A 26,212-nucleotide genomic window follows, 5' to 3' on the forward strand; every position below is an offset into this window, starting at 1 on the left:
ATCACAAACAACATGTTAACAGACCATCAATACAGCAGGTATTTCCCTAAAAAATTATTTAGTCTTGATCATTGGGCCAGCAGCCTTAATCAGGAACCAGCACATGGACACAGGCATCTGGAAGCAGTCTGCCCAAGAGAGAATCTTGTTTTCCTACAAGGCAGTAGCAGTTACAACCCCAGATATCCAAGCCAGCCATCACCAACACATGGAATGAGCTCTGAGCAGCCTGGCCTGGTAGAGGATGTTCCTGCCCACGGCAGAGGGCTTGGAGCCATTGGTCCTTACTGTCCCTTCCAAGCCAGGCCATTCTGTGATTCCATGGCAAGGGAACATGGCAAACAGAGTTATGCACTGCCTTAATTTGTGAAAAGCCCTCCCATCTCTGTTTCAGAGAGAAATGAGAAAATCTGTCTGTGGGTTGGTTTATTTCTTTTTTCAATGCATGAAATGCAAGACAAAGTATTAAGTTACTATTCACTGACTGTGGGCTAGGGTTCAATAACACAAACAGCTAGAACATTTAAAATTAAGAACTCAAAGTGCAATGAAAGTAGCAAAAGCCTACCACATCACAATAAAATAAAGTACAAACATTTCAGAACTTCGATGAAGCTGGGGCTTACTACTTTTAAGGAATCAGGAAAATAACAATCCTCACAGTCTGGCAAAGTTCTAGAGCGAAACTTAAGGAAATATTTCTTCATATATACAAACTAATGCTCTTCCACTTTAGTAGGCTTGGGACAGAGATTTTACTAAATATATATTACAAACTATTTCTGCAAGAAAGGAGAATAAAACACCCAGTGTATATCCAAGGTGAGTAAAAGACTGCATGTCTTATGTGGTATGTCAAACCACATAACTAAATTTTGAGCAGAGATTTACACCAGCAAAGTTCACTCCTTGTTGCGCTGTGCAAACTTAGCAGTGTGGTTCACACATGGGGACAATTTTGTTTCTGTGCTTTTTACTTGGCTAGCTAAAACTGTTTCGGGGAGCGACACCTGGGGCAGAGCTCAAAAGCTCGTAAGGGAATAAAGATCTCACGTACCAAAATAAATGATGTGATGCTGAGCACAAAAAAAACCCCAAAAAACCAAACTAAGGCAAAAAAACTAACCCTCCTCTTTCCATTCACCGCCAGTAAGTATCAAATCGGAGGGAGAGTCCTTATTTAAGCAGCGTTTGCTTCCTGCTGGATTGCAGCTCATCTTCCCCCTCTTTCCTTCCTGAACACGACACTGTAGCACCAGATTTCATCAAGCTGGTAATGCTGGACCCTGCCTCCAGACCCCTCTACCGGGAACGTCTGTGGGTTCGCCTCCCCTCGCCCCTTTCCCAGTGCCAGCTCCTCCCGGGAGCCGCAGGCCGGCCGGGGCCGGGGCCGTGCCCGCCGGGCACCTCCGCCCCGGTGCGCTCGCACCTGAGCGCCGCGGCAGCTCCGGGGCCGCTCCCCGCGGCAGGCCGGGGCACAAGGGGAGAACAGAAGGAGATAGATAAGCGGAGCGCGGGGCGACCGGCCCGGCTCTCTCTCCCTCATGGCGGCGGAGGGACGGGGGAAAAGAGGCGGCTGCCCCGCCCGGCGCTTCGGCAGCGACGCTCACCTGAGGGACGGAGGAAGGCCCGCAGCGGCGGGGCGGGGAGGGCGGGATCGCGGGGCGGCGGGCACGGGTGTCAGTGGGCGGCGGCCGCGGGCGGAGGGCACCGAGGAGCCCCGTCCTTGCGGCCGCCCCTCGCCCCGCGCCGGTGCTCGAGCGCCGGGGCGGCGCCTCGGAGCGCAGCTGGGCGGGACCCGCGCTCCGAGCGCCGCCTCGCGGCGGGAAACGTCACGGCGGCTTCTCGCCGCACGCCGGGAGTTGTAGTCGGAGCCGCGGCCCCGCAGCTGCCCCAGCGCCGTGGCCGCCGCCGCTCCCCCGGCAGCGCTGTGGGCTCCGCACCGCGACCCCGCGCTCCGCCTCTGCGGCCCGGGCCCGGAGCGCTCCCCGGCGGGAGGCGGCGCGGGCGGGCCGGTGCGCGCCTGCGCGGGAGGCGGCGCCGGGCGGTGAAGTTGGTGGGAGCGCCGGTGATAAAATGGTAGGTTGTGCGAGCCCGGGGGGAGGGGAGGCGGCGAAACCGTGGAGGGGGAGCCTCGAACAAGCCCCAGGCACCCCCGGGCCGGCGAGCCGAGCGCCCCCGCGCCTCCCGCCGCGCCGAGTCCCGTTGCCCTGCCCGGGGAGGCGCCAGGCGGGAGGACGAGCGGCGCGGGGACACGGGGACGCGCACCCCCCGAGCGGAGTCGCTCTCCCGCCGCCTCCTCCGCCGAGCCGGGAGCGGGGAAGGTCACCGGGGGCGGCGGGGGAAGGGAGGGGGTCGGACCCCGCCGCGGGTATTTCGAGCGCAGGCAGCCGGCGCAGCGCGTACCTTTCCCTTTTTTGGGATTGGGCTGGCGGGGCAGGTCACCGGAGCTGCGAGTCCCTCGCTCCCACCGGCCCCTTCCCCGCCGCGGGACGCGGCAGGTGCAGCCGGAGGCGGTGGGAAAGGTGCAGTACAAGTCCCTTGCTGGGTCGCGGTGGCGGGGTCGGCCCGGGCTGTGTTGGGAAGGAAGGGCTCTCCCGGTGCCGCTGCAGCAGCTCCAGCGCTCCCCTGGGGTGTGCGGTACGGTGTCATTAGCGCTGGGAGAGGGCTCCAGAAGCGCGGCCGGGCTGTGCCTGGGTGCGGGGTGCGCACCCGCGTTCGGGTGCCCTCAGCGAGGGATCACGCCGGGGACGGAGCTCCGGAGCCGCCCCGGGCCGGGAAGGTGCGCGGGGCCGCTCCCGCCGCAGGCACCGGCCGCGGGTGAGCGGCGCGAACCGTGCTACGTGGCAGGGCAGGGGGCTGGAGAGCCCTGTGTGCTTCCTATCGCTTCAAATAATTCAGTGTTATATTCCGCTGGAAAATATCCGTAAATGCCTGCCGTTAGCTAGGCTTGAAAGGGGACGCGGGGTTTGCTTTGGCGTTGTTGGCAGAGCCCTCTGTTTTGAAGTGATTATCGCTAAGTTTGTTGCCCAGAAGAAGTTTATGTAACTGAGGAAGGTCTAGGTGCAGGGACTCCCTTAGCTAGACCTTCATGAAAATTTGGAGGCAGGCTGGAGCTTGCAGCCAAAGGATTATTAGTTATTTACTTACCAAAGTATATAGTAGTTATATTTTGCACGGTTTTCCTCCCATTGTACACATTTCTTGTGTAAAAAGAAACCTGGCATGTTTCTTCTTATATTAGATTGAAAACTCCTGTCGGAAAGACCAAAATCCTTATCTTGTTTACATGATGTGTTTCTTGTCTCAGGACCATCTATAGTCAAGACGTCCATATGGGGACAAGAGATAAAAAGTAAGCTGAAAGATGGTCCCATGTTTACTCCTCACTGGGTCAGAATCCGGTTCTCTTTTAAGAGACATGTAAATTTTCCATTATATCTGACTATTTAAGCTGTAGTGGGGAATTCATACAAACTTCTCAGCTTAACTGTTGGCCCAGTGTTAACATGTGTTAAGTAAGGTTTAACAAAATTGGAAAGTACAGAATATAATAAAAAACAGAGTTTGACTTAAGCTATCTCCTTCTGCTTCCAACTTCATGTAAAGAATAATGTTGAAATATGTTACTAGCAAATTTTCTCCCTATAAAATGCCCATTCCTACCTCTGGGGTGTTCCAGAAGTCTGGGGATATTGTCTCCGTGTGGTTGCTTTAATTGAGCGAAGCATCATATTAATTCCTGCAGACCACTGCAATAGGCTTTTTTGTTGTTCAATTAAACTTTGAAAAATACATTTATACTACTAACACAATAAAGTTTTAGATCACATTTACAGCAATCTTATAGTTTCATTGTAACATTCAGCAGTCTCCAATGTGTCCATTTCATCTATTTTATTTTTGCCTTATGTCTTCTGTTGACAGTGTTTTATAACATAATTATATGACAAATGCTTCTGCCTTTTTCAGCTGATGACTGATTAAACTTTGCATTGTTAATTGTTGCTAAGAAAATATTAGGAAATCTCTTGGGTATTTTTTTCTCCATGTATGGACTTATACAGAATTTAAGAATCTGTAAGTTGCACCTTTTAATTTCTCTTTTTTATAACCACTAGGCATATCTTTCAGAAGATAACCATATTGTAATATGACGAAACTTGTGTTTACTGCTGTTACAGAACAGAAAAAACGTCAGCCTATGTGAGCAATAAAGCAGAAATACAAGTTTGTTACTGACAGAATATGTGCTGCTAAAAATGTATATATAGATGCTATCATTTCAATTTTAAGAAGAAAATGCTGTCTATTTAACTGCAGAAGAACAAGGCTTTGTCTTCCTGTAATTCTGAAGTGAAAGTTGTCATCAACAAGAAAACTAAAATCTTTAAAAGCTAGGCATTAGTAGTAGAATGCTGAAACAAACTTCTGGATTAGCTTCATTGGCTTTCCTGCTTCTTTTGCATCCCAAAGCATAAACTTAAATCGTCCCAGAAGGACAAGGTGCGCCAGTTTATGGCATTTACCCAGGCTGGGGAAAGGACTGCTATATACTGCTTAACACAGAATGAATGGAAACTAGAAGTGGCAACAGACAACTACTTCCAGAATCCAGACTTGTACTACAAAGAATCCATGAAAAATTCAGTAGACAAGAAGAAATTAGAACAATTATATAATCGATACAAAGGTAAGATTTCGTTTTCTGGTGCGTTTTTTGTTGGTCAGCTTGGGGTTTTTGTTGTTGTGGATTTTGTTTTGTTTTTTTCTAAATTATGTTATGTGAGAACTTTTTCTGCTTTGCCCACTACCATTCTTGAGGAGTTTTCAGTAAAGCTTGCTAGCTTTTGCTTCTCACTGTGTGTTTATAGTAATAAGATAAGAGTGAAAAAAGGTTTTAGATGCTCTTAATGATCTGTACACAACTTCTGTGGAGATATCTGTAGGCTTTAAAAGTAGGAAATTAAACTTCCAGTGAGGAAAAAGTGCCAGCTGTCAACATTGTAGCAAAGTTTATTATGCAATTTACATGATTTTTTTGCCAGTAGCCACTCTTAAATGTGTATGATGGTCTTCCCATGGCAAAATAATACATATTGTTCTTATGCTAATATTTGGGGGAATTAGTTCTGTTCAGAGACAGTAATATTTCTATACATTCAAATCAAAAATGTTTCAGATAATGTTACAGCTAGGAGTGTGACAAAACAGTCAAATAACTCAAAAACTAGATACTACAGCCTTATTTAATTCCTTCATGCTGGCATATTACAGCAAAAGTGATGTGTCAGAGAGGTTTGGAGGGAAAACCACAGGAAAGTGGATTAAAGGCGGAGTTGTTTCTTTTCTAAGTTTCGTTTTATGCCATTGTTAAAAAGAACAACAAAAAAAATAGGCATTTAAATATAATAAAGTATGTGATTCAGCTTGCTGAGCTGGGGCCATCTGACATGAGTGTGCATTGTTCATGTGGGAGCAGTGCAGGCTGGAATCTTTGCTAGCTCCTGTTGAAATCCATACATCTCATGTTTGAAAACATGAACTCTTAACCACTACCCAACTATGATTTTATGTATTTTTCCAATTGAAATATATGGCATGCTTTGTGTGCACTTCATCATTTTTTATGTTACTGTTTCCACCATTTTTGTTCTTTGCATAATCTGTTCTATTTTAAGTGTAGGGATTCTTTAATACTTCATTATTGTGTGGTAATGAATTATGTAGGGACAAAGAGGCTACCCAGAGACAAAACTCAGAGAACCATATTTTGGTTTATATATGCCTATGTGAATGTTTTTATCTATGTAGCAATATGCATACATCTGAATCTTTTGTTTGCTCCTTGAATGTCAGTCTTGGAGATTGCTGAGTCAAAAATACTCAAATTCATAAATGCTGTTAAGACTATCTGAAATGAAGAAGATTGTCACAAATGATACTTCTTATTTACAAAGTTCTAGCAGTGGCAAACTGCACCATTTGACTTGGGTGAAAGCAGGTCTAGCCAGGTTATGTCAGTGTTTTAGTTAGCAGCACACCTTTACAGTTCTGGCATATAAAAACTGAAGGTGTAAACATTAAAAACTTTCGCATGATTTGACAGAAGACTATAAAAGTTTTAGTTAAGCACCTTACCTTGATTCATATCAAGCTTAAAACTGAGTCACTGGCCCCTTAACAATAAGGGATTCCTTTGTTCTACAATGCCTATAGAATAGTGGGCTATACTTGAAATCTGAAATGTCTTTTTCTGTGCTGTTTTTTCTTTGTTTTCCTACCTGTTTGTTGAGCAACTCTGTCAAAACAACCACTGCATTTTTGTTACTAGTTGCCTGGATGAGGTGAAATATGATAGGGATGAAAAGTCCTTGTTGAAATCCACCAGAATTTTTCCACTGATTTCAAGACAGTGCACATCTTGCCTTCAGTTCTTCAATTACTCCCCAAATACACAATAAATGTTTTACATGTCTTAGAAGTAGTTGAATAGATATATTTACTTGTTATTTGGGATCAAAGGTCCCTGAATTATACCATGGGTGTAATTCTTGGTTTTATCGATGTGAGTCTGTTTGCCAAATTAACTTCCTTTCTGGAATTTGCAATTTCTTTCACTGTAGTATTGGCTGGAAAAGTAAAAGAGATCTTAGCTTAAGAATTAAAATAAAATTCTAAAGGATTTATCTGGGCTTGATTTTTTTTTTTTTTTTTTTTAAATCAACTTCTTGGATCAGGACTTTAAAATGGCATGGTTGAAAATGGTAGCAATTTAAGAAGTTAGTATTAAATCTTCTCAAGAGATGCTTCTTTTACATAGCCTGACTTATGATATTGAAATGTCTTCCTGTCAAAAGCTGGGAAAGACTGTTTTGTGGTTTGTAAAGTCTCAAGCTTTGCAAACTAGAGGTTTGGGTTTATTTTCTTTTGTTTTCAATTGGTTTTTTTCTTTTCCAATTATCTAAGTTTATGTGCAGGGGGTTGTTTGTTTGGAGGCCTTTTTAAAAGAGAAATTTGTTACAGAATTATTATAAGGCATCTACCAACATTCAGAAAGGTAGTACTGGGGAAATACTTTGTTTCACTTGTACTAAATTGTATGAGTTAGCTTAAGACTCTGTTATGCTAAGGCATTGCTTGAACAATGCTTTGGTGATTTCCCTGACTTTTAATTAAACCCTCAAAATGTTTGAATATGGTCTTTAAGTAGCTATAGTGGATACCCATATGTCACTATCAGGGGAAAAAAAAAATCAAGGGTCTAATGTGATAGGTGTGTTTTTGTTGGACTTGATTTTGGATTGGTTTGGGGTTTTTTTTTAAGCTTAATGCACACTGACCAATATAAATATGTTGTACATTTTGATGTGTTTATCACCCTTACTGTTTCTAAATGTAGGCAGCATCCTCTGAGTTAACTCAAATCTTTTAAAGTGGATTGTGAAGGGAAAACAAAATTATTTAGTTGATGTCAGCAGGGAAGTTCAGGAGAAATTGCAAACCAATTTCTCTGTAAGTTTACAGAATACTTAATCTATTTACTGATTCTCTTTTAAAAATATCTAGACTTCATGTGAAGGTTATGAAAAAATGAATACCTGTATTATGCAGCACATTAGAGCTGTCAGATGATAATTTGTTAATATGTTTCATAAATAATTATTCTCTTATTTGTATTTTGAACTGCAGACCCACAAGATGAAAATAAAATTGGCATTGATGGGATTCAGCAGTTCTGTGATGATTTAAGCCTGGACCCAGCCAGTATCAGTGTTCTGGTTGTGGCATGGAAATTCAGGGCAGCCACACAGTGTGAATTCAGTAAAAAGGAATTTATTGATGGCATGACAGAGTTGGGGTAAGTATCCATTTCTGCATAGTTTGTAATGTAGAGCCCAAACCATGTTTCTGTTCAAAACATTTTCACTTAAATTGTGTGAAGCTTTAAAAAGCTGTTGGGGCTAGTGCCAAGCTTAACAGGTGCAAAATGCCTGTAGTGTCTTGTCTTCCTTGAATTGATGCTTTACTGCAAAGCCATAATGACCACAGCAGGGGGGAAGCAAAACAATTTTTACTTGTACAGCAAGGGAGGCAGATGATTCATGTATCTTTTTATGTAGTTCATAGTAAGCATATGCATATTTGTGTTAAGGATTTGAGTTGGACCTCCTGCTGTTAAAAACTGAAATTCACTGGAGGTGTATGAAGGGTAAAAAATGTCAGTGTTGAAGCAGAAAGGAAATAGGAAAACAGAAAAGAGCCTTTAATTCTTTCCCTTGCCACCAACAAATGGACCCATCTTTCTTTTTGTCCATTTTACCACCTCTACTTTCCTCTCTTTCATACTAGATACTTCATTTGTATAAAATATCTATGAGGAATTGAAATAAAAATGAGGATACTGGTTGAAGAAACCATTGGTCCAACTGTGCTGTATCTGATAAAAAATTCCTTTCTGGCTTATGGAGCTGTGCTGGACAATAGACTTTGAACGTTGTCTCTGCTTACCAATAAAGCCAAGCATATATCATCATAAAACAATATTTTGTGTATAACTTTTCCTTGCAAAAGGAGCAGCATTTGTAATATTTAGAGATAGCAAATCTTTTCAACAGATTGCATTAAATGGGTGGATAAGTACAGTTTGTTACTTATTCCTCTTTTTTGTGGATAAACAATTTCATTCTTAGAATGGCACCTTAATCAATGCATTTCTAAGACAGACTAACTTACAGGAAATGTGGTGGTTGTTTCTTGAGCAGAGATTGTAGCAGTCTGATGTTACTGACCTCATCAGTTATTGATTTCTTTTTAAACTTTCCTTTTTAGGAAATTGTGATGAAGTAACTTCTGATACTGTCTGATGTTCACTGCTTTATTTTTTCCCACTGGGTAGCTTTGGGTAGAAATTACAAGAATAATTATGATTTTCTAACCATGGTCAGAAATTAAGTGCTCATGCTATTATATTAAAGGTTGCCAGCTTTTGTAATTTTTTTTTTTTCATGGAAGTGATTAAAAAGCTTTTGCTAAACCACCTGTTCTTGGAGCAACAGCTGTTCTTAGGAGCATAATATGGCTGTGCCTGCTTGCCACAGCACTTACTGAGAATTTGGAATGATTTTGTTACATACTTGGAGGCACAGTGTCTGTGGTTTTTAGCAATGAACACAAGTGAGCAGTCAAAGGGAAAGACATTCCCTGAGGCTTAGATCACATAGCATCTGTAGGATACATATGAGAAAGTATATTTATTGCCTAGATCAAGTCCCTAGAAGAAGCTCCCAAACTGAGCTTCTCAGTTGAAGACTGTTGGCAGAATTCTTTCTTTTCTCTGCCAGGTACTGCTGGAGACCAGAAAGGTACTTATTTTTATCTGTACCATGCAAGACAGTTAAAACTGCATTCGTGTTTTATGGATGTTGTTATAGTTACCCATCCTTTAACAGAATTTTTCTTGAATCTTTAGAATAAATACAAACATTTAACTGGGGAACTTTCAAATACACAGTGTCAGTTGTGATACTGCTTCTTTTAAAACCCTTTTGCTTCACTTTGAGTTTCTAGGTACAATTCAAGATATTGGTATTGTCCTTGTGAACCTTGCATATTCATTTGATGCCTTGTTGTGGCAGAAACACTTTCCCTTTTAAAAGTGTGACTTCTCAGATCAGGTGTTTGCACTGAAAATGCTTTGGTGGTGTTATTCAGGGATGTGTTTCTCTTAGAATTTCAGTAACTTGATTCTGTCTTAGCTTACCTGTGCCAGGCTGTTCAATAGTTTGCCAGCCTTCAGGCTATCATTCAGGGCTTATTTTATTCCTCAGTTTTATTCTCAATTGTTCTATGATGGGGAGAGAATGACTGCAAATAATACTTCATTTGGTTGGAAAGTCCTGAAATGTTAAGATGAACTGTAGAAAAGGTAGTGTGAAGCTCTTTATTCAGGAGAGTAGGGAATAAGCATTGTCTGTCTAGATTAAAGCAAAACCTCACACTTGTGTTACAGCATCTGTCTCAGGGGAAGGAGTAACCGAGTTCAGTGAGGGTTGGGTGTTCTTTAAGAACAGAATAGCATCTGTTCAGAAATTCATCAAGAGATAGAAAAGAAGTTAAACCACTGAAACCTGTTTGCATTGTGTACCTAATGGATGCCTGTATACAGTGTTCCACTTAAAATTCTTTAGTAAAGGCACATGAGCATTTATATTTTTCAGAATGCTATCCACAAAGATAATAACTTTTGTCTTAACCACTGTTTTGTTTTTCTCTTAAACTAAACCATAAAAAGATGGGGAAAGTAGGAAGAAATTTTAAATAAATGCAAATAATGTAATCTCTTTTGAACAGGTGTGACACCACAGAAAAGCTAAAAGCTCTATTGCCGAGACTGGAACAAGACCTAAAGGATCCAGCAAAGTTCAAAGATTTTTATCAGTTTACTTTTAACTTTGCTAAAAATCCTGGACAAAAAGGTCTAGGTAAGTAGAAAAAAAAGAGAAAATGTCTGCAGTCAGTCAAGTCTTCCAAATGTTTCCAGTACTACAATATTCTCATTGGCAATTGTATAGTAGACTCTTTATTGATTTCTTTCACTGATTTCTCTTTCCCATCTTCTTTCATTTAATCTCTTATTCACATCCCCTTGGTACAGATAATTTAATGGGGTTCTCTGCCAGTATTGATGTTCTCTCACCTCTTGTCAAGTGAAGTTCCTGCAGTTCTTCAAGACTTGTCAGACTTTATTTATTTTAAATACTGAGCTGTTGAGTTCTGTATGTTAAGAACTGCTGAAACAAGATGTCCATATCAGCCCAGGAATAGGGAGAAAATTGGGCAAAAGTTACTGTTCTCCTTAAAATCTTTAGTTTTAGCTCAGTTTTTATGTAAAGTTTAGAAAAAGAGCGTTATGGACTTGGTTTAAAACTAGTGAGTAAAAACAGGCATAGTTTATATAGCATTAAAGTGTTATTCTTCATTAAGTTGGAGCTTTGTCCCAGTCCATGCCTTGTATTGCTGGAGTAAAACTGATACACCATTTAAATTCCATTTATTTCTTCAAATCAAAAATATCTAGTTTGTGAATAGATGAAAAAAACCAGTAAGATGAAGTCCACTCTCTTCAAATTTATGTCCACTTTCAGAAGATCCCATGTAGGAAGGAATTAATGTTTTGTATATAGAATAGCACTGTACCATCATCCCTGTTCTTTGTGCTCTGTGTGAGAGGAAGTGGTTTGTTGGGTTTTTTTAGGGTTTGGGGTTTTTTTCTTTTTTTAGCATAGCCACTTTAAATCTGTGTCTAAGTTACTTGGAAAGTTTATGAATGTGTTTCTCCAGAACTCTTAGGAGAGCGAAATATCAATTTACTCCTCAACCAGGTGTGTCTGTTCCACATTCTTGACTTTGAATAATCTCTATTGTCTTTCCTGGTATAATCTTTTTTGTTTATATATAAACTATGGGCAACTTTTAGCCAGTTTGTATTTTTCTTCATTTTTTTTTTCAGCACTTCCATTTTTCATTTCATCTGTCACTCTCTCATGGCTCACATGCCACTTTTACTGACACAAAAATGAAGAAGTCTTGTAGTGCCTCTGTGAGGTTGGTTAGGATTCTATCCCTTAGCTAGTCTTCATTAACAAAGCTTAGTACTTCCAAATTGCAGGAAAGGTAAATATTTCAAAAGCTTTTCACCTTATATTTCAAAAGCTTTTCACCTAAGCCTGTATGAATAGTGGATATGGGGAGGCAGCACAATCCATTTGGAACTGAATGTACTGTTTATTTGACACGAGGAGGAAACTGACTTGTTTTCCAGTACTACTTTTTATTCAGTATTGGGGGACCTTTCATTTATAAGTCTGTCTTCTCTGTTGTGTAAAAAAGATGTTTTATTGCCAGAAAGTTCCAAAGTTCCTTCTTGCATTAAGAGTTGCTCTATTAGCAGGAGAAAGTAAGAAATGCAAAAACTGAAGTAAAACTTAAACTGTGGAATGAGTTGGTGGGTACTGTAGCTGATTTCAGTTTTCAGGAATTTTAGTAATTTCAATAATATGTAGTCTCTTAATTTCTACTACTTAGTTCTTACACGGCAGTATATTGGTGGCACCTTTCATCAGACTTTTTCTGGTTTTGCTAAGATGATTCTAGATAGTAAAGAAATTTAAGCAGATGCCACTTTTCTTACTTCAGTGGAGATACACCCCATTTCTTGGATCACCATAGGTTGAGTAGAGAGAGACTATTGAGCAAACATATGGAATAACGTGACATTTTTGAGTGATAGAGGCCAGTGATACCTTACCCAAATAAAATTTAGCACTGTGTAGGTTTGGAGTTGGAATCTTCACAGGGATTATCCATCATAGTGGAGCAAAGAGGTGAAGGAAAAAAGTAAATTTACAGGTAGGTGTTTGTAATAGCCACAGAAGGAAGCAGTATGTTGTAACCCAGGCAGAAAATCCCACCAGTTATTTTACTGGGGTGCTTGTATGAGCTGAGAGTTGTAATTGCTTCAGCTACATTTAATACAGGTTTAGGTTGGTTTTGGTGGTTTTTTGGGGTTTTTTTTTGGTTTTTTTTTTTTTTTTTAATTTTGCATCCTCTTCTCTGTATACTTCATATATTCTCCTGGAATGAGAAACTGTCCATCTCTGCTCCCTGTCTCCAGGGTTGTTTGGTATTTGTGTCCAATGACTTTGTGCTCTGTTGTCAAGGAGATGTGGAAATTAATGTCAGCCATGTACAAAGTCTGTTTCTGTCCTACTCACTTTGGAGCCTTCACTTTGATTAAGTCCAGATAGTTAAACCAATGAATAATTAGATTTGTTACCATCTGAGCTGGTGGAAATCTGTGCCTAGCTCTGTCTAGGTCATCTTACAGTGAGCACCTCTCCTCCTTCCCCTCGTGCACATCAGATGGCATTCAGTCAATACAGGATGCTGCCTAGCTCCTGCCCAAGCTGCTTGTCTTAAAGTCTTTGTGGTGAATTGTAACTTGGAGGAGACTGAGAGGTCTGTAAGTTTATGTCAAGTAAAGGATAAATGTGAATGGTTTGAACTAATGAAGTGGAAATAATCTAGGAATTCTTTCCTAAATTTCAGTTACAGAATATTTTAATGTGATTTTCTAGGGTCTGAAGTATTCAGTGCTTTTTCTTATTTGGCTGGGAGCTTAAATCACCAAGTCTGGTAATTGTGCTCACTGGTTAGGGGACTGATCTGTAGGCTAAAAGAATATTGTTTGATTCTTGGAAATACACATAACCTATAAATGTGCCTATTTGAGAACTAACAAAGTTTGACATAGTGCCAAGGACAAATAAGAAATTCCTAATGTTAGCAGATTAAATCTTCTTTTATAAAAGGTTTCTATTAGCGATTAAACCCCTTCTGTTGGGTCCTTCAGCCTAAGTGCTAGGGCATCTTTTTTTTTCCAAAGAAATAACTCTTGAGACTAGAGCTTACCAGAAACTTGTCTGTGATAGGCAGACTATTATTTTTAATGTTTTTTCTTGTTTGTTATCTTAGCGTATTGAAACCATAAGAAATGAGTGAAATATCTTTAAAATGTTCAAGCAGCAATGCTTTGATTATGAGTCATGCTCACTGCTCCATCGTTTCAGATTACTTTTTTAAAAAATCTGTATCTGATGTTTTAAGAAGTGATATGAAGCGTTATTACTTTATTTATTGTCTCCTCTCCTCTGAAAAACACCAGGAAATAGTGATTTATGGGTTCCTTGTTAATATGCCAGGTGGTCTTGAAATATAAAAGGTAGAGAAATACTTACATAGTGTATTCCCTTATGTTAGACAAGGTCAGCATCTACCAAAATCAATTCTTGCACACTCTTTTCTAACCAAATGCTCTGTGGTATGCTACAGCATATACTAAATTGCCTTTTCAGTTTCAATAGGTATTAATAAGATGTGAGCTTTGATTTGTGCTGGTCCTGTGGCTGAACAAGTCTGAGAGCCATTGCCTTCACAAAATACAATCTTAAATTTTTGATGGCAGGTTTCATACATCTTTGTCCATGTTTACTTAAACTTGTTGTTAAATAATTTTTTTTCTTTTTCTACCATGTAAGTTAAATCTCTGCTTCTGAATTTTCCAGTTTAATGCTTTACCCAGCCAAAGTAAATATGCAGCATACATTTTGTTGGAATGAGTAATGATTTCTTACATAGTTAGTGATTATGTAGGTACCTTCATTTAGTCTCTGGACTGAGTAAAACCAACTACCCTGGTAAATTTTATCTCCTAGCTCTCTAATAGTGCAATTTTGTCTTCCAACACTCATTTCCTTTGCAATCTAATTGACCTAATTTTCTCTTGTCATGTAGTACCCAAACAAGCCAGATAACCTTCCATATGTCTTAGATATTTTACTTCTTGTTTTACATCCTTTTGAGTTTGCTGAAGTTTGATACTGTCTGCAGTTTGCAGTCTGTTTTACTGTTGGGTTTCTGCAGCACTGCAATGTACCCAGTTGAGTCTGATCCTTCTGATCTGACATTTCTGCAGTTGATTACTCTCATTAGCATATGACTTTGCACTTCTCTTTAATGAAATCTTTCTTTCTTAAATCCACATGATTTTCCAATTTGTCCAAATAATTTTGAATCCTGATCCTGTCTTCTGTTGTGTTAGACTTTTTTCAGGTTTTGTCTAAGCTGCAAATTTAACAGACGTTTTCTTTGTTACCATCTGAGTTACTTAAGTATTGGGCAGTGTTAGATCAGGACTGACCTGCTGGGATGAGTCACTTTCTCCCAGTTTGGCAGGGAATGCCTGAGGTTCTTCCAGAACTTCTTTGACCACTGTGAAGTTTCAAACATGGTAGGAAGCAGTTTGAGATTGCTTCAGCATACTGAGGTGAATTTCACTGTATCTGGCTTCACTTTGGGCAGCAGTGCTTGAAGATGGAATTTCTAAAAGTTTTTTTTTCTGAAATAACTGTCAGTTTTCATTGGATCTTTTTTGCTTGGAGCATAGCTTGGAAAAAAAATCTGTGAGTGTCCCAGACTTTCTGGAGTTATTATCAGCAGGACACAGTATCTTTTATCACACCAGCTGCCATTTGTAAGATGGGGAGAGAAAGGCACAGAAGCCCTTCTTAGAAGTTTTTGTGGTGATAGAAGAATTTAGATGATACCTGACACAGCTGTCTTCATAATTCAGAGGGGTTTCTGCTCCAGGAAGGTGGTCTTGGAGTGTAGGAGTGTGTGCGTAGTTCTGTGTTTTATCTATTTTTGAACTAGCTTGTCTTTCCTTGCTTTTTAATTTCTTCTTCTCCACTTCCCCTCAAAACCAATGCAAGAAATTCTGCCATTATGTAATTAGATGGGAAGAAATCCTCTCCAATAAACTAAGTTACATCTGTTCTCTCATGCCCTAAAATAGACACAGAATTCAGTACACCGATACTCATTCCTAGAAATAGGCCTGCCTTTTATAGGAGTCTCTTTTCCACAGCTCATGTGGTGACAGTAGGGAATTTTTATTTCTCCTTGTATCTGCAGGACTTGTGTTGTTGCTGTGGTCTCATCCAACTCGAATGTTTGCATTTACTTTTGTTAGCTCAGTATTGCCAGGTGGAATGCTCCAGCCTGGGCTGTTGCTGTTTAAAGAGGTGACAGTAGTAGCAGTGCCCCAGGGTGATATCTTGAGATGCAGGAGGCAAAAGCTCAGTGCATAGGATCTGCCATGATGATCTTGAAGCAGAAAATGATGTTCTGATGAATGTTACTAAGCACTCAACTGTCGAGTGTCTTTCAGATACATCTGAATAGATTTGATCATTATCCAAGAAGACAGTGGATGCTTATAACTGTTAAAACTGTGACTCTGTAAGTGGTGGACAGAATAAAGGAAAAAAAAAACCTGCCAAGTTTCAGCACAGCAGTGCCATCTCAATGGCTGCGTGTGGGACCTGGAGTACATAATATTTAGATATATTAAACTTGATTTGCATTTTGTCTTTGTATTCTGAAGGTGCAGTTTATCAAGTTATCTGGTTTTCCAGGAGACTTTAAAAGTGATTATTATGGATAACTGTGATTCTGTCTTTAATCTGACTTCTCATGTTCTTACTACTGTATATAGTGCAATAAATCTTAAATTTTTGCATAGTGCAGATTCGGAGGGCTTTATCTTGCGTTCTGCTCCCAAGATTCAGCTTTTCTACTGCAATCTGAGTGAAATTTTGTATCCTAGATCTTGTTGGTAAGTGTATTAAAGAATAGGATTATAGGTCTTTTGTCATGTCTACAGAGCAGTTCAGATTTCTAAGGGCACTTTCTAAACAAGGCCTTAGCTCTGTCTCATTTTTTGGTTGTTTGTTTTTTGAACCTGATGCTTGCTTTGATTCTCTTACTGGGTCTCCCTTTGAGCCCCAAAAAGGCTTGCTCAGGAGTTTGTTAGAGTTTGTTTCAGCCCCAGGGAGGAGCTTAATGCATTCTTTCGTGGTCTTCACCTTTCAACATGGAAACAAAAAGCCGATTGGGTCCTTCATCACTTCTTTGTGATCCCTTCATCTGCTTGCTGGCTCAAAAGGTTGTGCTTCCTTCTCTCTGCCAGTTTCCTGGGATCAAGCAAGAGATGAAAGATGAGGAGGGCATTCAGACTTGAATCAGATATTACCTCAAGACCAGAAGAATGACTATCTTTGCATCCGGTATGTGGACTTCAAGGAGGTTTCCTCTCCTATAAGCAGATGAGTATAATGTACTCTTTTTAATTGAAGCAACATCAGCTGGGCTTTTGTCATAGCAGTATCTCAAGATTCTTTGAAGAGATCTTTAGACGTTAGGGAAAGATTTTTTTTTTCTGTTTTGTTTTCTTATTTTACTCCTGCCTTCCCCCCAAGCTAGTTATCAAGATGTCCTCCCCTTTCAATGAAGAATTAGATTGATAGGCAATTTGTAGGAGTGAGTGCATGGAAGAAGTTGAGTGAGGTCTGTAAATGAATTTTATATTTATTTTGTAAGAGGTCTGTAAATGCTGTATTTTAGGTGTTCCAGTGACCTTGGTTTATGTGTATGGTTCTTGCTTTATTTTTGTTCACATTTTCCATGTTGAAAATGCCAGCAGTTTAAGGGAAACTTATAGAAGAGGTGTTTTGATCAGTAAAAGTGTGGCATAAATGCCAGTTCTTCTAATGCCCCATTGATTCTTTTACTCATGTTTGGGCCTTGTTTGGGAAATGAATATCCAGTCAACTTTAAGTCTTCTGTTGTTGTTTATCTGAATGGTACATGGAGAGATTTGCAGAGAGGCAAAAGGATTTTTGAACGGGCTGCAATCAGGTTCATTAGGCTGCACTCAAGCTGGTGTTCTGACAGTCATCTCCTAAATCTAACTTGCATTCCAAAGCAGTTCTTCTGTTTTTTGCTTAAACTGATAAACAATAAACATGAAATGTTCTGCACGGAACCAGGCTGCTTCAGTGTGGCAGATGCTGAGACAGAGCCAATGAGCACAGCCAGACCGTGCAGGGCTCCTCTGAAATGCCTGTGCTGAGCTTTACCACTCCTCCTGTCCACCACAGGCACTTGAGCCTGACACTGCACTGTCTGTCCCCTAACACAGGGCACTGGGAAGCTCCTTGCTGATGCCTTTGCAGGGATGAGTGGATCCAGCTCAGCTAGATCCTGACTTCAGCCATGATCTGTATTTGTATCACCCCCCCACAACTTGTTCTTTCTCCTTCTGCCTGCCTTCTGTGGGGGAGCTTCCAGTTGCAACTACAGCCTATTTTGCTCTAAACTTTTGGCAATTCAGTTAAGTATTTTTAGGTTTAATCCTCATGGTATATTCTTGTTATTTTGCTGATTAGGAAAGAAGAAACTAACACTTATGTCTGTGTTCTTAGCAATTTCGAAGCCAAAGAAGACTTAAAAATCATTCAGAAATTAGGAAACAAGGAATTTATTGTATCGCTGAATCTTGCAAGTATTCACTTGATGCTTGTTGGTCAGGCAGGTATAATAGTCCTGTTGTTGAGACAGATGGACACCAGCTTCCATTGTTCCTACCTGTGCATCAGTTCCAACACAGTATTGAAAAGTTGTATTAGTAATTCAGATTAATTAGGGATAATATTCTATTCTCTCTATTTCAAACACAAGGTCTTGGTATGAGCAGGTCTTGGTGGGGCAGGCTGAGAGCTGGAAAGCTCTGTTTGGCAGAGGATGATGAGTGAGTGCTGCAGTCCCAGAGGGCGGTTTTGGCACAGCAGGTGTAAATCAGCTGCATTTCATGTTCCTCAGAAATCCTGCTCTCCAGCCAATTCCTTGCTATCTCTTATTTCTCTTTTTGTTTTCACACTTCCTTAATTTCTAGTGTGCAGTGACTTCATTGCCCTGGTCCAAAATCATAGCATGAAGAACTTAATTTGATTCTAATTTTTTTCATGCAGCAATCTTATAAATTTTTTCCTTTCTTAACAAGATTTAGTCAAATCTTAAAAGTAGACGCAGGCTGTATTTCTCCTTCTGCATTAATTGTGCTGTTTGTACCACTATTCTGTTCAATCAGGATAGAAGAGGCTAAGGTTTTTTTTTTAAAAGCCAGTTTAGAATGAGGTTTTAATGTTTGAGAATAGATCATGCTGCATGCAAAGTACTATTTCTGATTGAGAAAAGCTGATTGTTTAAGGGTCTGCATGACGTACAACTCTCACTAGATATTGATGCTAAAAATATTTTTGGGTTGAAAGGAAGGCTCAAACTACATAATATGTAGTACAGTATATGATGTGATTTTTATTATGTTCTTCAACCTTTTAGCAATTTCATGCTTTGGATATGAAAATGGATGTTAGCAATGAAGTCTCTTTTAAATTGATCCATGCATCTGTCTTCTTCTGTTTATTAAGGTTACATCATTGGTCTATAATTAGGTAGCATATACTTTGGTATAAAAAACCCAGCATATTTTGTAGTTGTAGTTTGATTCTTATTGTAATGATGCCTTTGTATCTATACAGCATTGAAAGAGGTATTCCTGAGACTGCCTGAGGAATTCTTGCCTTGCAAAAGCATCTTCCTGTGGGAATGCAGAACCCTAATGCATAAGGGCTTTTCTCTTTTTTCAGTATCTATCAGTGCAGCACTAATTGTAGCAGATCCACAGCAGTACTGTTTATTGATACTACTGTCAGCATGCTAATGTAGACTTGAACTCTCTAAAGGTCTTCCCTTTAAAGCAGAAAAATCCTCTTCTTCTGTTCTCCAATGCCAGATTTTTCAACCTAGGCAGGGAATTGTCTTCAAACAGAAGTGCAGGTTTGCCACAATCTCAGGGGATATGCCTAAAGGCCAAGTTTGCTTATGTACTTTTAGGCTGCATAAACTAGCACTTGCACTACCAAAAGTGATAGTCCCATCTAGTCCTTGTGTTCAAATAACACTTGTGTTAGTTTATTACAGCGACCTGAGGGGGTCGCTGGGGTGAGAGAAGAATGAGAATCTTGTTTGATGATCAGAAGGCTGGATTTATTGATATATGATATATAAGACATTATAACTATACTGATAGGAATAAGAAGAGAAGTTGCAGAGGCTTGCTAAGCTAAGAATAGAATAGAAAAGAATCTATAACAAAGTTCTGTGTCCAGGGAATCTTTCCCCGAGCTGCTCCTGTGATTGGCCCTTAACCGTACACATGGAACATGAACCAATCACAGGTGCATCCTATTGCATTTCACAGCAGCTGATAATCATTGTTTACATTCTCTTCTGGGGCCTCTGCTCCCCAGAAGATGGACAAATCCCAAAGAAAGGATTTCTGTGAAAAAATGTCTGTGACATTAGTTGATGGCTTTGTGGTATTACACTGAGCCAGATGAGAAGTATGGAGTTTTTTCCCCCCCTTTAGCAAATCTTACTGAAATGAGAACTTTCCTCCATGTGCCTACTGGGAAGAGCAGCTCCAGTGTGCACCTGTTTGATCCACTACAGAGCAGCATCCTCAGTGGGATCTGCATTTTTCATATGTTATAGCAAATAACTTCTGTGTCTTTGTGCAGGAGAATTCATTGGCAGACATGTGTACGCAGTGTCCCTCGAGTGTCAGCTTAAGGCAGTATTTCACACGCATTGTGTTAAACACAATTTTGCAATAATCACCTTAACATAGTACTGACTGACAAAAAACAAGGAAGTGTTCTCTCTTCTTTCCCTTTTACCTCTTCTTTTGTGGTACCTTTAATCATCTTTGTTTCCCTACCTGTACTTTCTTTTTTTTCCCAAGGAATATTTCCATCAGAGGTATAAACTTTTCAACTATTAAGGTGTTATTTCTTTAATGTGCATTTTGCTTAAAGTTATCACATGAAAGATTTGCAAGGTTTGCTTGGAGAAGTTGAGTCTTCATAAAGAAGCCTGAGTGAGTGGGATCAAAGCCAGTTACTTCACAGTGGAGTTCAGAAACTATTAGGTTTCTTTTTCATTATTTTTGCTTTTAATTTGGGGTAACAGATGAGAATAATAATCTGCATATCTAAGCAGCTAGTAATGCTATTAATTACTCTCTTCCTCATATTTTTTGTGAAAAATAAGTGTGGTGGCATAGACAGGAAGAGCTGAAGGAAGTTTATTAGAGCATAATTCAAGTTCTGTACTGAAGAGCACTGACCATAGTAGGACAAACAGTGGCAGCACTGTCCCCGTGTCCATAGGTAGAGGCATATTGCATTTCTCTGCATCTTAACTGCTGCACTTCATCCAGGGCCCAGCCCTGTCTGAAACAGGGACTCTAATGGCATGGCTGTGTTAAAATCTGGAACATCTCTTTCGGCTGTGAAGCTTGATTTCAGGTGGCAGTGTCCTTTGGTTTGTAGTGTGATATGTACAATTTCAAAAACCATTCTTCTAGTAGGTGCAGGTGGAGCTTCTGTTTTATGTGCTATCACAGTACTTTCTCTTAAGCTTCATGTTCTGTTTACACTTTGTTTATACTGAAAGCACAAGCTGAAATGTTTCTGTGGTTTCAGAAAGGCTGTGCCTTATGTTATGGTTTCCCAGGAGTGATCGTGTACTTAGCGCAAGCACCAAAGCCATTAGGCATTGTGAGCTGCTGAGGATGAAAACAGGCCTTCAAGGAAACATCCTTTCTACCCTTAAGCTGCATCTAATGTTGCTTCTGCCTTTCTGCTGGAGCATGTGGCAGTGCTGCATCTTCCTTGAACCCTGCTCTCAGATCACTGGTCATGATGCAGAATAAGGCTGATTTCTTGGACTTGTATTTTCAGTACTGGGTGTAGGTGTTTGTCCGCTGAATGATGCCAGAATTATTGCTGAAAGGGATAATGCCACAGATAAATTGCTCTTTTCGTCCCCTCATATCCCTAAATTCCCTTCAAAGTCAAGTGAGTACAAAATGTGATAAATTAAGAGGTGTTGACATGTGTGGATTTAAATGTTTGTTTCTATCAATATTTGCTATGTTTGTGCATGTGTGTATATTTTTCTTTTTTGATTTGCAGAGACATTTATCATTAAGTGTTCCTGTTTCTGTAGATTGAAAGTAGCTTTAATCTGGCAGTGGTGGATGGTGACAAACATATTTTAGTTTTATTGACTTTGTTCAATACAAAATCTATACTGTTACTGCTTGTCTTGTACCTTTTGGGTCAGGGAGAGTAGAAAACAATTCCTTATAATTTAGTGATTTTTGAAAGAATGTTATTTATTTGTATTATAATATACTAGATGCAGCATTAATAGTTTAACCAGAAGGAGGTTATTGCTTATAATGTACTGCAATATTTACGTGTTACTTTATCTCTTGCAGATCTTGAAATGGCAATTGCATACTGGAATTTAGTCTTGTCAGGAAGGTTTAAATTTTTAGATCTTTGGAATAAATTTTTGTTGGTAAGTATGTGCTTTATTCCTTACTGCCTATCTTATTCCACAGTAGTCTGGTTTTTGCTGGCTGTGTGCTTCCAATAACAAAAAGATGGGATAAAAGAGATTTTTCCTTTTTGAAAACTGATATAAAATAGTCTCAAATCAAGCCAAATCAAATCTTCTCTTTATGGCTTTCTAATTTAGAAGAATGCAAAAAGATGCAGCAAAGTGATAGTGTTCTGCTTGCTTATTCCTGTACCCTCCTACTTAGGAAAGTTCCTGCATGAAAGGAAGCCATGATTGTAGATGGATCTGGTGCTGCTGATTGTCAGTGATAAAATATCACAGCTGTGATTATTGCCAGCCATGTATTTTACCATGCTCTGCCTTTTGTAGTACTAATGGATAAGCTCGGTCTTTTTAAATCAGTCATACCAGAATTTAATGGAAAGAGAATTTCCATTTTGCACAAAATTTTTTGCCTGAGTAATTAGGTTGATTAATTTTTTAGCTAATAGTAGTGAACTGATCTTGACAGTTTCCTTATTACCAGTGCAATTCTGTGGGCAGTGAAGTAAAGATGCATAAATTAAACCTTAGAAATTCAAAAATATTCTTGTAAAAGACCCTATTCACTCATCCATGTTTCTACATTTGCCATGTCTATATAATTACGAAAAATGAAGTTGCGTAATATAAAATTTATCTTGATTTTCTTCATTTTATATTTTGATCTGTAATTTAGGAGAAATCAAAAGTCTTTCTGTATTTTTGTCCCCCAGTGCTTAATAGGGAAGGTGTACACTTTTTGAAATATTTTTCTGTAGGTTTTTTTCTAAGTTTCTTGGCAGTATATTTATTTGAATCATTGAATAAGGTACCAGTTTCATCAAGAGGGCTTCTGAAACCATTTCATGTTTTAACTGCCTCAGTACATTTTCAGACATCCAAATTCAGATCTATTGATGCAACTGAAGAAAAATCTACAAGTTATGACCTGGTATTAAAGTGTGTTACTTTAGAACAAATATTTAATCTGAATGCTTAGTTGAGAAGAAATACTTTAAAAGATTTCAACCTGAGAAAGAAGCAAACAGGAAGTCTTTCAGATGGATTTCTTTCTGTTATTGTTTTTTTAAGATAAAGAGGGTGAAGAAATGTTTGAAATAGATGTATTTCTATACATGTCAATATAAAATACTGCTATGGAATTTGAAAGTAGTTTGGACTGAACAGCATTGTTATTCCTCTGTACAGGAACATCATAAAAGATCAATTCCAAAAGATACTTGGAATCTTTTGTTAGATTTTGGAAATATGATTGCAGATGATATGTCCAACTATGATGAAGAAGGTAAGCAGTACCTGAGTATCTTCAAAAATTGGTACAGCAGAATTGAAATACTGCTATAAATGAACAAGAGAACATGTTGTTACCTCGTGTCCTAATTTGTTTACCCTTAAAGTTTCAGCTGCCAATACAGTGTCATTGCCAAAATAGTAGTGATAAGAAGGTTAACTGGTTTGCTGTAATTTGAAAACAGGGGTAAAGATACAGTCATACCATGATAGAGCACATTATTTGAAAGTGTTTTGCTATAGACCTCTGAGTGAAACATTTTGTACAAAGTTTTTGTTACCCTAAATGCAGTTTACTCTGTTACTAATTCTGTTTTGGAATGTGTGCAGAAATGAGTCCTAAGATTTGAATGGCTATAATAAGAATGCCGTGGTTTTGCTTTCAGCTAATGTTTATAGCAGTAGTGTGGAGTTCTGTGTTTTAAATATGTTTTGGTTGTCTTAAGAACTATTGCTGAAAGAAGAGATTCAAATGTGGAATTTATTAGTTAGGGGTTTTTTTCAGGTATTTTATCAGGTTGTGCCTGTTAAAGACAAGGCCAGGAATGTCAAGATGAGCTTCTAATACTTTGTATTTGTAGGCTACACCAGTTTGCTGCTAGTAATGGCTGGCTAATTTCTCAATTGCTTGATTTCTCTGTAGGAGCCTGGCCTGTTCTAATAGATGATTTTGTGGAATATGCACGACCAGTAGTCACAGGAGGAAAACATAAAACTTCCTAACCCCAGATTTGTTCATCTGGACTAAATGAACTGCAGTGGGTAATGAAGATTTGTTAGGTGATAACTGCACATTGGTGCTGGTTTCAGTGGTCATGATGACATTCTGCAGACGAAACTGCAATTCCTCCTTTCTGTCTAAAGAAAATGATGGCGGATGTGTGGACACTTCAAGAACAAGAAGATCCAAACTGTTTGTAGGCTATTGACTTCAATTATTGTACTGGTTGTATCATATAGGAGGTAGATTTTGCATGATTTTATACTTTGGAGAAGTTTAACTAGAGGCCATTTTATTAAAGTTTTGACAGCACAGCATGCCATTCAGTTCATAATCCAAAGTGAACACCAGCAGTTACATAAATAAAAATGTATTATATTGTACTTATATTAAAAGCAGTATTTGTGGTATATAAATTAAATCCATAAATAAAACTTATGCAGTATGTTGTATTTTTATAAAAGTTAGTTCTGTGGATCTGTCTTAATACAGAATTGTAAAATATCCCCAAACAAATGAACGTATGGGTTTTTTTGTTTTGTTTTTAACTTATTGCCAAAATGTTAAATTTGTATATTCACATCCTAGATGTATACAGTGATTACATCCAGCCTTTCGCTCTCTCCCAGTGAATTTCACTTCCTAATCTTTCTTCTTGAAGTGCTTGGACATGTAACAATAGCATTGCTGAGGACAGGCTGCTGCTCTATGCTGTGTTGCAACTCCAGCTTTTTTTAGTAACCATTTTAAAGCAGACATTAAACAACCAAAGATGCTTTTATAATTCATGTTTAGTTATCATAATTCAGTTAGTCTCCAATTATGTGTTTTATTTATTTTTAATAATGAACTGGTGGAATATGTATTTTATTTGTAGCTTGAAACCTATCATAAATTCTAGCTAAATGCAACATAGTTGTAAATTCATTTCTTGGCACTTCTCACAGAAAAGAGATGTGAGTAAGCCTGAAGACTTAACTGCTTGGCTTCCGTGGTGGAGAAATAGTTAGGGGTAAGGAGACTTCAAATTAATGATTACAAGTGTTCATGCCTATGAATGTGTTGTGCATTCAATTATATTTAAGGGGATTAAAAAGCAAATTAATGCAGTTTCAGTGATCTCAAGGCTGGTGAAATTGGATCCGTTTTCTGAATTTGTTCAGTCACTTGTTTCTCCCCTTTTGCCAGCCATTGATTATGATGTGCACAGTGCTGTCAGTCTTCTGTTTCTCATCAGTGTCTTCTGATGTCTGAGCACAAAAAGGTTTTACCAGAAACTATTCAGCGTGTCTTCACACAGGGCTCTTGCAAATGCTACCTCATCAAAATGAGTTTGTCATAGCCACTGTACAAATCTGTTAAAATGAAGAGTTGCTAGAGAGTATGTACAGTTATGATCAATATATTTTCTGTATTTAAGGCTGAATAGATGCAAGAATTTTGGAGAAAATAGTGCATTAAGTTATATAAATTATATCTGTTTGGATCGTTGAAGTGTTGCATGACAGCAGACTCTTTTATTTTATAGTTGCCAGGGTATAAAAGCTTACAATATTCTCTTGAACTCTAATATTTAGAGTTTCATATAAGCATTATGTCAACACAATGCACAAGGACAAGTGTACAGGCTGCATACAGAGACTGCCTTTATTCTTCCACTTGCTAGAATTTCAGTTGTGCATGGCATTTAAAAAGCAAGATGAGGGAAAATTGGAACAAATTAATGATTTTTTTCTCTGAGTAACAGCCTAGTAAGGGAGTTACAAATGCCCTGTGAGTGATTTGGTATGAGTATTTGTCTCTTTTTGTGAGTGTCAGCCCTGGCCAAGCAGCCACCAGGTGCCAGCGTCTGAGCCCGCTGCTGCCTGGAGCTCCTGTGCAGTTACCCATTGAGGCTCTGCCAAACTGCTGCTTTCTGACTGCATCCTTTTAGGAGGGCATTTGTGTGACTCCAAGCATTCTACAGAAGTCAGCAGAGAGCTAGAAGCAGTTATACTCTTTTTACTGCTTTTGATTTATCTACGCCTCCTCCCCAAAAGAAGCCATTTCTGTATCTGTCCCACAGGCTTTGCAGAATGTGTAACATCTTACAGCATCAAGTGCATTTACCTAGCCAGAAGCAATGGAATGCTTGTTACTCACACAGCTGCCATTTAAAATATATAGATAAAATATAACTGATCAGAAGTAGCTTAATTTTTTGCTATGTGATGTAAATGAAGTTTCATAGCACTAGAGCTTGTGAAACATTTGCTCCATCAAATC

At 39.2% G+C, this 26,212-nt stretch overlaps 2 protein-coding genes across 3 annotated transcripts in view; one reads left to right on the forward strand and one right to left on the reverse strand.

The window, feature by feature from the left end:
* TMCO3 (transmembrane and coiled-coil domains 3) overlaps positions 1–1,680 on the reverse strand; it is a 34,171-nt gene extending 32,491 nt beyond the window's left edge. The window contains exon 1 of the mRNA XM_054271686.1: positions 1,611–1,680. The gene's annotated coding sequence lies outside the window, so the exon portion shown is untranslated. The remainder of the gene's footprint in view (positions 1–1,610) is intronic.
* Positions 1,681–1,999: 319 nt separating this feature from the next.
* Positions 2,000–26,197, forward strand: DCUN1D2 (defective in cullin neddylation 1 domain containing 2). Of its 2 annotated transcripts, none has more exons than XM_054271978.1 (7): positions 2,000–2,079; positions 4,477–4,693; positions 7,693–7,861; positions 10,354–10,484; positions 21,809–21,891; positions 23,125–23,221; positions 23,870–26,197. In XM_054271978.1, exons 1-7 carry the CDS (start codon positions 2,077–2,079, stop codon positions 23,947–23,949), a joined length of 780 nt encoding a protein of 259 aa, XP_054127953.1. In that variant the 5' UTR covers positions 2,000–2,076; the 3' UTR covers positions 23,950–26,197. The 2 variants fall into 2 exon arrangements, with proteins under 2 accessions (XP_054127953.1, XP_054127955.1); XM_054271980.1 differs by having other exon boundaries at positions 2,048–2,079; positions 4,297–4,693.
* Positions 26,198–26,212: the final 15 nt, after the last annotated feature.

The sequence above is a fragment of the Melozone crissalis genome, unplaced genomic scaffold, assembly GCF_028551555.1.
Source record: "Melozone crissalis strain CALT ecotype California unplaced genomic scaffold, PUWL_Pcris_2 ptg000013l_1, whole genome shotgun sequence".
Lineage (NCBI taxonomy): Eukaryota > Metazoa > Chordata > Aves > Passeriformes > Passerellidae > Melozone > Melozone crissalis.